This window comes from Mchenga conophoros, linkage group LG22 (assembly GCF_057382185.1).
Source record: "Mchenga conophoros isolate Kocher_MC1m ecotype Shallow Benthic linkage group LG22, M_conophoros_male_GT1.1, whole genome shotgun sequence".
NCBI lineage: Eukaryota > Metazoa > Chordata > Actinopteri > Cichliformes > Cichlidae > Mchenga > Mchenga conophoros.
In genome coordinates, this window is record NC_140546.1 from 9584738 (window position 1) to 9596987 (window position 12250).

The 12250-nt window shown below is 39.1% G+C and overlaps 1 protein-coding gene across 1 annotated transcript; it reads right to left on the minus strand.

The window, feature by feature from the left end:
* Positions 1–664: 664 nt before the first annotated feature.
* Positions 665–10540, minus strand: LOC146548791 (cyclic GMP-AMP synthase). The gene is made up of 9 exons (XM_085262244.1): positions 10387–10540; positions 7818–7940; positions 7507–7724; positions 6953–7181; positions 5829–5959; positions 4722–4866; positions 3286–3385; positions 2755–2877; positions 665–1573 (listed from the first exon to the last, which is right to left on the minus strand). Exons 2-9 carry the CDS (start codon positions 7921–7923, stop codon positions 1180–1182), a joined length of 1446 nt encoding a protein of 481 aa, XP_085118370.1. The 5' UTR covers positions 7924–7940; positions 10387–10540; the 3' UTR covers positions 665–1179.
* Between the last annotated feature and the right edge of the window lie 1710 nt (positions 10541–12250).

The following is a 12250-nucleotide window of genomic DNA, read 5'->3' on the forward strand; positions in this document are numbered from 1 at the left end:
GCTGCATCCACGAACCTCCTCTTCCTCTTTCCTTCCTGCCTGGCAGCTCCATATTCAACATCTTCTGTCCAGTATATCCACTATCCTTCCTCTGCACATGTCCAGACCACCTCAGCCTCGCTTCTCTAACCGCTCAACCTGAGCTGTCTTGCTGATGCACTCAGTTCTTATGTTGTCCATTCAGGTCATTCCCAGTGAAATATTAACATCTTCTACTCTGTGCCTTCCTGCTCGGCCTCCTGTCTTTTTTTAGAGCCACCCTTTCCAAACAAACACTAGCAGGTCTCACTACCATCCTGTAAATATCTGTTTACAGGATTAATTAATTAAATATATGTTGATTAAATATATTTTTGTCTTCAGAGTTTTTACCAGACAAAACAATTTCAAGACGAAGCAAGCCGTCCTCATTTCTTTTATAATTATTTGTGAAAGCAAGACAATTAAAAAATTACAATAATTATCATCCAATGTATTATCTTTTCTATATATTGCTATTTAATTAAGCAATAATTACACCTAATGGAAAAGCTGTTGGATGAGTTTCCCTTTTTGATCTATTAATATTTTTGTTTATGAAGCTGAGTCATATTACACTTAATTTTTTCAAAAACACAACATTTAAAATGGTGAATTGAGCCACACGCACACACAAAACTCAAACTAATGTTTTTGTATTTTATTATTATTATTATTTGCCTTTATTACACTTTAAATACCTCTCTATAAAATAGATTTATTAATTTTGTTTTTTTAGGTTGCAAGGAAGTCACATTAAATCCGATTTTCACAAAAACACAATAATTCAAAAAGATCTAAAATTCTACATAGATAGAAAAAGTGAGGGAACGGGAAACAACAACAACAACAACAACAATAATAATAATAAAGGTAAATAATGTGAACACAACCTAACCTTTAATGACATCAATGAACTATTTCATGGCTCGAAAGGCTGCCATGGAATAGCTCTACGACATGCACTATAGGTCCACCTGGAAGTTTAATGCTATTATTAAGTAAAGAAAATATCAGGATGTAAAATGTTTTTTTTATAACTACTTCATAACATCAAACAATGTACAATGACGTTAATTTGATTTCACCTGAAATGTCTGAAATCAGTTTTTGGTCACAGGGTTTCACTTAATCAGCATCATACTTCACATTTCTCATTACTTAACAGGATAACAGGATATAGAAGGCATAACCCACCAGGACAGTAAATGCTACACCCAGTTTATTCATCAGTGCTGCGTCCACAAAGTGAACCAGTACGAAGGACCTTTCCTCAAACGTCTCATTGCAGGTTTCATCTAAATCTTCCCTGGGCATCAGAGGTGGCACCAGAGCTGGAGGCTTCAGTAGGGGCAGGCCCTCCCTCCTCTGCTCCTTCAGGGCACTGACGAGGAAAGCCAGAGCTTTACGAGAGAAGGAGGACGGCGAGAAGAGGTTGCATTCGGGAGCAAAGAAGTGAGGGAGGTTGCCTCTGCTCGCATAGTCCTCCAGCGCCCGGACAAGATACAGGAAGCAGACAGGAAGGTCCTGAGGGTTCCATTTGGCATCGTCATACCTGAAAGACAGGATGCAGGGAGGAAAACATCAGAGAAATCACGTATGTAAGTTAAGAGTCATATCAATTTGTGGGCAGATTACAGGTCACTCATTCTTATCATTATAATTAGTAATAAGCATAAATATACTTTGTTATATTTACTTGTAATATTTTGCAGAGATTTAAATAGGAAATGTTTTGCTTGTTATTCAACTGAAAGGAAATGATTGTGCTAATCTTTACATATTTTTTATTCTTGGAGTCTAATAGGGTAGCTTTGGACCCTGAGCCACGATTAATTCTCCACATGCAACAATTTTGTCTTTTATTTTGTTTTTCACAACAAAACCAGGGACCAAGCTGAACTTTAGTTAAATAAAGATCAATGCACTAACATCAAATACTCTACTTTACTTATGTTCCCCAAAAACAAATAAATAAATAAAAATGTTATTATTGTATTCAACTTCTTTCCATTATGGGCATGTATGTCTGCAACCCATTGGCAGTGGCTTCGTGTGCCACTAGAGGGGCCACTGCACAGTTTGGGAACCACTGCATTAGACCTTCTTTTGATTGGCTGTCCCTTACTAACAGAAGGTTTAAACAGGAGGTGGGTGGAGCTTCTCACAGCTGGGAACATAATCTGTTGCAGATGCTGATTTTGTGCCTCAACAATGACTTGTGCAAGAAAATATGCATTAGCAAATTCATTTAGGAATTCACTTTGTAGTTCTTTAATTTATTTAGAGATTAGTAAAGTCATTTATGTTTGAACAATGCAATTTCAAACAAGGTTGAGATATCTATCTATCTATCTATCTATCTATCTATCTATCTATCTATCTATCTATCTATCTATCTATCTATCTATCTATCTATCTATCTATCTATCTATCTATCTATCTATCTATCTATCTATCTATCTATCTATCTATCTATCTATCTATCTATATATATATATATATACACACACGTATATATATATATGTATATATATATATATATGTATATATATAAACATATAAGAACAAAAAGGAAAACATAACAGCAAGTGAGTTGGAAGCCGCCAGTACATCACATTTCTTTTTTACATGAATTTATCACCCACACATACGTCAGGAGAAATCAGGACTTCAAGCCAACCATCGTTAGCTCTACCTTTAGCCTACCCCTGTAACGAGAGTTTTGAGGAATACCTGGTGGACAGGGTGTGCAGGAAGGTGGTCTTCCCATGGTACGAACAGAGGTCATTCAGCTCTTCAGGAAAACGTTGTTTTAGACCCTCAATCAGAGATTTGAGGAGCATTAAGCACCGCTTTCTGCAAAAAAAACCAAAAAAAAAAACATATGGCAGAAAGGCACAATCCAAAAGTTTAAAATCTGTGACATTTGTCATCCACTTCATTAGCCAATTAGACAGTCTAGGCTCACAGGCAGGCTGGAGCTGATCCCAGCTCTACATTACTCAATTATTTGTTTATTATCTTATCGAAAATGCTCTACAAGCATAATAAGTGTAGCTCTAAAACAGAACTGCACAGGATGGCACAAGATCTGTAATTGCACTTATGTCATTTTACACAGCGACATCATCAACTCTGAATACTGTGGTCAAACCAATTAAATCTATCAATTAAGATTCTGTCTAAATGACACTCGACACTTAAGTGCTTTACTCCGGCCTGTGATTCCAAGATGATCAGATCTTGTGTGAGAAGATGTCTCACCGGCAGCATTTGGTGTCACGACTCTCACAGCAGGTTTTCTTGTTACCATGAGACGTGATGATTTTCTTCTCAATGTGAGAGAAAGAGATCCTCCAGCTCTCTGATGAGGGAAGGCAAAACATAATATCACCACGTATTCGGACAGCATACAACAAAACCGAGCACTGTCTATTGTGCAATAAAGCTTCAGAGATTCAAACCTATCTATGACCTGTCATAGTTTGTCTTATTTTATATTTTGTCTTTGCTCTTAGTTGTTGTTATTATTTTGGACTTCGGTCATGGTGTCATACCTGTACACTGAAGATGGATCAAAATGTATTGATTGTTTTTCCCCAGTACTCAAACTTCGATATCTCTGAAACCATTCACACGATTTGGACTGTTTTAAATATTATTATATGTCTTGTCCATGAGAAGATGTAAATAAAACAGTCGTCTACCTGCAAAACTGGGATTTCTACACATATACAAACCTGCTGTCATAAATTGGACATCCAAATATTTTAGTGACTTCAAGAATCTGTCACTTTGTTAACATGAGCTCCACCCCTGAGAGTCACTGAAGCATAGCACCAGATATTTGCCCCAAAACACTGAAGGACCTAGCTCAAGAAGCTTCCAACATAATGGGAATCTTTAAAGCTGATGCTGGAAAAACACTGAGAAACACCCCGACCTTTATCCTAAACAAAACATTTGTATCATCTTACAGAAAAATAATACTTTTTTAAACTTTCTGGCTGTTGTTGAAGTGAATCTATCAGGCTTTTCCTTATTTTCTGTCATATAGCTACCGTTAGCTGAACTGTCCAGTTAAGTCAGGGGTGTCGAACTCCAGGCCTCGAGGGCCGGTGTCCTGCAGGTTCTAGATATCACCCTGGGTACACACACTCAAATCAAATGATTAGTTCATTACCAGGCCTCTGGAGAACTTGAAGACATGTTGAGGAGGTAATTTAGCTATTTAAATCAGCTGTGATGGATCAAGAATCCATCTAAAACCTGCAGGACACCGGCCCTCGAGGCCTGGAATTTGACACCTGTGGGTTAAGCAGTTAAGAAAATGAAAGGATGAATGGTGGATAATACTTTTTTCAGTCACTGTTTCACCTTATGTTAAAGACGGACAAGGTTTCATAATGATAAATCAGAGTATGTATCACTATATCACTATATCACCATGAGCCAAACGCTCAGGCTGTTATGCTGGAGGTTTCTTCCTGTTAAAAGGGAGTTTTTCTTTCCCACTGTCGTTGAAGATCTTGCTCATAGGGGGTCATGTGATTGTTCTGGTTTTCTCTGTTTTCTCTATATAACTGAAAATGAATTGAACTGAAATGAATGTGCTTTGCATTGCCAGTCTTTTTTAAAACAAACCACACAGAAACTCCTCTCTGAGTTTGGGGTCTGGAGAGGAGTCAGCTTCCTCTCACCTTTGGCGTCCTCGCTGAGGTTTCGTCCTTTCTGCCTCTTTGGTACAAAATAACACGGCAATCTTCGGATGTCTTGAAGAGCTTTCTTTCCCAGCCAGTTGGATATATCCAGGCCATTACGAACCGCAGCCGGCCAACTTTGAACCTACAAACAGACACGAGGAGGAACATTACCTCGCAGCAGGTGCAAAACACAGTTAACTCTTTTGCCACGTGTCATGTAACTGTCCCGGTTCACTGTTTAATATTTATTTTTTGGTGGGTTTCAATGGCATCCTGATGTTGTTATTCCTCTGTCAAGCCTTTTTTGGGATGCCTGTTTTGTTTTGCCCTTTGGGAGATGTCATTGCTAGATTTCCAAGTGATTCTATCTCCTCAAAATTAGTTTTGTGACCTTTGTGTATAGTGGGGAAAAAATGTAGGTGCATACTGGGGGCTATGTTTATTATTGTAATCCATTTTGAGGTGTGTTATGTGCTGTTGCTGTCTGGTAAGGAGTAAATATTCCTGTAGTTTTTCCTTGTGGTAACTAAACTGATTTCTTTGAAGCTTATCTGCTCCCAGAATAAATATGTATGGCATTTCTTCCCTTGCAAGTGAATAAACACCTTAAACTCACTGCTCTGTGTCTCACTTTATAAGCAAACTTTGAAACTGACACTAGTCAAAAAAACAAGCCTCAAACTGTCAAACCAAAAAAAGTTACAAGTTGATGCACAAGATAGGTTTGACAAAAGACTTAAAAATTTTACGTTACTGAGAGGGAAACATTAGAAACACAAGACTGGGAGAGCCCAGTGTTTCCAGAGCCCTTAAAGTACAGACAATACATGCAGATGTGTGGTTTTATTTTGCCAATAGTTTCCGGCGTCACTTTAAAGGGGTATGAGTAATTTTGGGGGGAGGAGAAAGAAGCCAGTGATGATTTCTCTTATGTCCAAGTTAAACAAACTGAGCATTGTTACAAAAGTGCTGAAGGTGAATCATGCACCATTCAGACAAAACTACAGGTCCTCCAGGCTTCATACCTTTAATTGTGATTTTGAGCAGCACACATAAAGCGGTCAGTAATCTTATTTATGACCACAGAGCAGATTCAGTGATTACCTCGAGCGCAGGAACCACGTCCACGGAGATCAGCTCCTCGCTGTTCTTGTCAGTTTTGAAGAGAGACAAAGTGACAGCCGGAGAGTGCACGCGCTTCCTGTTCACCTCCCAGCGATAGCATTCATCGGGCACTGAAAACAGGCACAGGTTAAATGTTAAAAACTCTGTTTTTGTTTGTGTAAGGATCCCACTCTGAAGAGTGCACATTAAGAGGCCGGTACCACTGTGATTAAAATGCATCTGAACATGTTGGGCTTCACTTCTCAACACTTGTGGTTCAGTAACATCAGAGTTTACTGACTACTCGTTATAAAATTGTTATTCACTGCAGATATTTTGGGAATAAAGAATAAAAAAAATCAATTATTTCTAATCTCACTTTATTAATCTAGTGATGGAGACTCGGGGTTGGTGTTGATGAACCTTTTTGTTAACGAACATCAAAATCAAAACTGCAAAGCTAACAGAAACGATAGTGCATACTTACAAAATCAGCAAAAATAACAACTTTAGTCTCTTTTTGTTTATTTGGTTCAGTTTGACTGTAGAGAGTTTGATGGATATGCACATAAACTCTGGGATAGTTTTGTCTGTGCAGTGCTTGCACTGTTACATTCTTTTGCTGTTAATGATAAAACCACAGTTTTGCTGCTGTGCATCTAAACTGAACTAAAATGAAAATAATGGAAAACGTGACACTATAATAACTCTGATGGGGACTAAGATACAGCTGTGTTTAAAAAATATCAGGATAGTGTTAATTAAAAAATGTCTCTGTAATGCACAAATGAGTTAACAAGTTCTTTTTTCAGTCTAGGTATTGATTTTAAATGATCCTAACAAGCATCGAACAAGATCATTTCTTGTGCCTGTTTGACTGGCCTTTATTTAGCCTCATAATCGTGAAAACTGGGCTCTGCTTAGTAAAAGTTGATCCAAATTTAGCCCAATATGATTGTCTGTTTTACATCCCATGAAACCATGATCAGATCCCACCCAATTAAGACCTGTTGACAAGACAACTTTAGGAAATTCTCTAAACAGTTTTGAGCCATTAAAAGGTGGAAAAGCCAGAAGACCAGCAGGAGAAACAGAAGTATAAGATTAGAGGTGAGGCAGAAAACCTTTGTAGGTCTTGAGGAATTTGCGGACCAGGCGATGCATCTCATTCAGGACCTTGCTCGACGAGAGGGTGAGGTTGTTCTCCAGAAGAAAATCCTTAATGGGTTGTCGAGTGGGCCGGGTGAGATCGAGCCGGTAGAAGAGACCCCCGTCGAGCTTCATCGGGTTGAGGCGTAGGTTTGGGCTGCCTGGAAACGTCAGCATCATGTCAAACTCATCAGGCATGTGGATCTGGGAGCAGAGGATGAATTAAAAGTCAGATCAGATCACATCAATCAGGAGGAGCAGAGACTGGGAAGGGATGTGCAGGAAGGCTTTCATTATATATTAATCACTAAGGTGCTATGAGATGTTTTAGAAACTACTGAAGTGATACTCGTGCATCAAGAGTTATTTGATGACGTGATTTGATGTTTTTCAGGCAGTCAGAAGATCAGATGAACAGGTGAACTTAATAAGAACAAAGGCAGGACATACGAATACTTAAAACTGGATTAAAAAACATAAACATTAAAATAGTCACGTCTGAATTAAAATTCAGAAGCTGTGATCTCACCTTAACTTTCTCAAAGTAGCTGCCGGCGTTGAGGAACTCTGCTGACTTGAATAAAGGTTCATTGTTAAGGAATTTCAGCAGATTCTCACGAAAATCGTTGACCACCTCAGCAGCCCAGCGACGGTCTGTCAGCCGGATCTTCAGGTCTTCGGCATTATTTTTGATCCAGGTCTCCAGATCTGTGGGGATGGCGGACTCCTCAGCCACCTCCCCCTCCTCTGCAAAGTGACAAAGATAATATTTTTTTAGGCAAAGCAGAGAGGTGAGCGTTAAAGATTCACGTAAAGCCCCCAAAATTATGGCAGTGTCACCTGACTGCTGCTGCTGAATCTTCTCTTTTGGTCTGGCGACAGGCTTTACTCTGTCTCCCACCCGTGCCTCACGTGGGGATTGTTGTTGTTTGTCCTTTAACTCCATAACTCGTTTATTTCAGCCTTTAACACAGATAAAATAACCTGCTGTTTAATTAAATCTATGAAACGTAAATATGGGAGATGTAAAAAAAAAATATTAGAAACACACCACTGACTTTGCCCATTCTAAAATCTGCAAATTTTCTGCAACCTATCCAACCTTTAACCTTTAACCACTGCTCTGTTCATTTATTTCTTCGTGTTATCATTGATTCATTTTGATCTTCTGACAATTTTCTTTTTTTGGAGCTGACAGTAACACTTTAAACGCTTTACCTGCAGCAGCTGCTAACCGCTGCTACACTTGTTTTTCCCGAGACAAGTTCAGGACCAAATATCTGTCAGAACAGAAAAAGTAACACGAAGCTTTTTATTAACTCACTCATTTCAAATTGTAAATCTTAATTACACAATAGTAAATTACATGGTTGTGTTTTGTTTTTTTCTGCAGACCAACTGCACCATCTTAAATGCCCAGCAGGGGGCCACAGCCCACACTTTGGACATTGCTGATCTAATTGTAGAGGTTTATTAACACGTGGTAAACATTTATACATTCTATATAAATTACAACAGATATCATACAGTTAGATTTTATGTCTTTAATTATTGAAGTTTAGGACTGTGTGTTTCTAAAAAAAAAAAAGTGTTTGCTTAGTCTTTGCTGGCTTTGATGTATTCCATATGATATTACAGTATGGTAAGGTTGTGTTGTTTTTGCAGCCCTGACCAACATCCTACATACACTTCAGTCATCCGGCCACACCCTGCATTGCTGCTATCCTGCACATTCACAGCTCCCTTCCACGCTTTGGTTAAACAAACTGACAGGACAGTTGAGCCCTTTGGGCCCAGTTGGTATGAACATGTCAGACTCACTGGAGTCCAGAGTTTGTGTCAGCTGGACTTTCATTAACACCACCTGACTGTAAAAGCTGCACCAAAGTGCTGTACTGTTGGTTGAAATCAAGTTACCAATGCTCTGTTCTCATACACTTCATTCATACACACGTCATTCACTTTCTTATTACCCACTGCAAAAAAGCAGGAATTTCTCATTGAGACAGTGAAAAACTTAACAGATATCAGAAGACTTCCTCCAAACAAAGTACAGCAAAATTCAAACAGAAGCCAGCTGAAATGTAATGTCAGCAGCTCAGCTGTCAGCAGGGAGCAAAACATTTATAATGTACAGGGTGTAAAAAAACAAAGGCCGGTCAGTCATGGCCGGTTTGTTTTAAAGTTTATGAGTAAAATGAACTTCTAGACTTCTCTGGAGCAATAAATGGATGAGAAAATTGCAGAAGCAGGGAAATATTCAACTCCTGACTAAGATAAAGCCCATGGCCTTGCATAATAAAATAAACTAAGTAAAAGAAAGAAATATTAAACTATACAATTTAAGGTGTGTTTTGTTTTGTTTTGTTTTTTGTCAGGGTGACAATTCATTACCGAAAAGTTTCTCTTTTTTCACTATTCCACTATTTCATTACAGTTTTGCTTTGTTTTGTTTGCTGTGGGTCTGTGGCCATTTATTCAGATTAGTCAAATGAATGTGATTTTCTGTGAATGAACAGAAAATGTCATCTTTTCAGTTAGAGGACAATCTCAGTCCTTTTTGCTTTTTCTGTAATTTTACGGATTTACATCTCAGGCTGTTCATCAAATTTGATAAAACATCGTTTGATTAAAGGATGTGTTATTTAATTTATCGTGTACCTTGATTTTCTTTACAGTAAAAAACTCAGGTGAGATGTTTTATAGGTTATTGAGCAATACTTTTAGTCGTCTGCCACGCTTTGGATCAAACTTGGCTGTATGTGTCTCATGAAATTAAATGAGCTCTATGATAATTTATACTAGTAGATGGTAAATACCCAACTTTCAAATAAACAAAATGTAGCAGTGGGCCGGTTAGCGTTGTTTGTGTTTATGAACATCACTGCTCCTCCCCATCAGGGCTGTACGAGGTCCCTTTAATATCCCTGCAGGCCAGCAGTGTTAAGAAGGAGTTCGTGTAGTTAATGTTTAAGAAAACCTGATTGCGTAAGTGGATCCAAAGATCCAAAGAAATATAGAGATAAATTTGACTGAAAAGGGTTGCATATGCGTACAATGTGACCCACGAGCGTAAACTAAGCGTTACACGCGTACCAGTGATTTCTGTGTAATGTTTAAGGACTCCTACGCGCGTGCTCCAATCCACACAGAAATACGAAGCGATCCGACCACAGGTATAACACTTTTATAAACGTGTACGTCCAAACCTGAATAAATACTGATCATTTACGCACATTATATTAAGTTCGGCTTCACGGATCCCGGATCCGATCATTTTGGCTTTCAAAAACCACAGCTGAGGGGCGAAAGAGCCGCGGCTCTGTGACCTCTGCCGTAAAACACCGAAGCGAGTGATTTGTGATGTGAAAAGAAGCAAATGAAACAATCCGACAGCGGTTTGACTCACCTGAGCAGCGTCCTCTGCAAATGGAGATGAAGCCCTGACTGTTGTGTTTTACTTCCTACTCTAGGATTACTTTCTCTTTCAGTTATCATGAAGCAGAATCTAGGGATGAAGCCCTCTTCCTCCTCCTCCTACCTGGGATCCGGTTTTGAGCTTCATCACCCCTGATGGGAAAATGTTGCGCAATGAGCTGGGGTATGTGCTCACACACCTTGTACGTTCAAGTGTGCCCAACAATGAATTCCCACAAAGACACCACTACATCAGGAAGCATTTAGGCTCTATGAATCAAGTGTGAGGTTTAATGCTTTACTTGTGTTTTTGTGGCTTTTATCTCTTACCTGCTCGTGTTAGGTCAGGATCACTTAAGTGGAAAGAATGTGTCATACATTCAACCAAACACTGTTCCAAGTAATCTTGCACAATCTGGAAATATCCTCTGATTTTTTTGGTTTCATTTTCAAGAAAATGCGAAGGCTGTGTCACCTTTGATTCTACTGCAGAAATAAATGAGGGCATAAATAATCCTTATTCTTGTTCTCTGCATACTCTGATGGAGATGAGAGAGCAGAGAACTTGTCCTGCTGGTGCTTAGAAAACAAACTGAAGCTTATCATGAACTTCAGAAGACACAGACAGGTCCACTCCCCTCTCATTATAAATGGAGAATGGGTGGAATCTGTCTCCACTCGAGGTTTCTGGGCACCCACATTTTTGTCATTCTCACCTGGACCCACAATACCAACGCCCTGGTAAAGAAAGAAAGCCCAAAAGCGGCTAAACTGTGTCCAGTTGGTCTCACAATGTGTTGCTAGCTGAAGGTCCAGCTGCTGTATTTCACAGGGAGAGAAAAGAAAGAGAGTTAACTTCACTCAGAGATGAAGATAAGAAAGACAGGACAGGAGAGGAGAGGAAGACGAGAGGTTAGGCGAGGTATAGCTGTGTTATTTAAAGTTACATGAAAATTCTTTACATTTAGTACAGGTTGAACAGGTTAGTTTGCTGTACTTCGAAAAGTAAAGATGAGGGTGCGACTGGTGCACAGTGGCTGTGGTTCATCAGTCAGAGTTAGGTTACACCCAGTGTAGCAGAGATTCATGTGAATTTTACCTGATGATGCTGAGATTGATTGACTGAATTCCAGCATAAACAGCGTACTGTCAGTGCAGAGGATGGAAATCAGCCAGGACAACTCATGACACATCTGCTGACATCTGTTCGAATTCAGTTGTGTACATCCACAAAGAGTATCAGGTCAGCTGATCACAGCCTGTACATTAAGAATATTTCTCAATAGAAATTGTGAGTTCTGATTCTTTTGCCAACACAGAGCCATCACAACTAATTTTAGGCTTCACCCACCTGCTGAGACTGTACACATTTTCCTGTTTAGAGGCAAAAACAAAGCAGGGAACAGAAAATAGAGACATAGTTTTTAGTTTCCTTCATCTTCTTCAGATTCAAGCTGAGTATAATTAGAATAAACGAAAGTTAGACTGAAGTCTGTGTTCCCATCTGCTGATATTATTTTATCATAATTATAACACAAGGTTCAGTTAGTTTGCACAAAAATAGAAACGTCCTACAAAGAGCTACTTTTATTTCTTACTTTGAGTACATTTCAGAGCCTGTACTTCTTTACCTTTACTTGAGATAAATCAGTACTATAAGTTTTACTGGAGTATTTTTATGAGTAGCATTTGTACTGCTACTTAAGTACAGAATGTCTGTATTTTTGCTGCCACTGAGAGTAATTAAAACCACCCAAGAAATCATTGAGAGGCCTAAGTCACCCCTGGATGCCATCGCCAAATCCTCCTGTGTCTGGAAAACCAGGGCCATCACAGGTGACCCCTTGCACCCCGCC

Excerpts from the sequence above, each read along its gene's own strand:
- LOC146548791 (XM_085262244.1), bottom strand. The coding sequence starts at position 7,923 with ATGGAGTTAAAGGACAAACAACAACAATCCCCACGTGAGGCACGGGTG. Across the intron at positions 4,867-5,828 it reads ACGTGGTTCCTGCGCTCGAG|GTTCAAAGTTGGCCGGCTGC; the intron begins GTAATCACTGAA and ends GTCTGTTTGTAG. Across the intron at positions 1,574-2,754 it reads CTGCACACCCTGTCCACCAG|GTATGACGATGCCAAATGGA; the intron begins GTATTCCTCAAA and ends CCTGTCTTTCAG.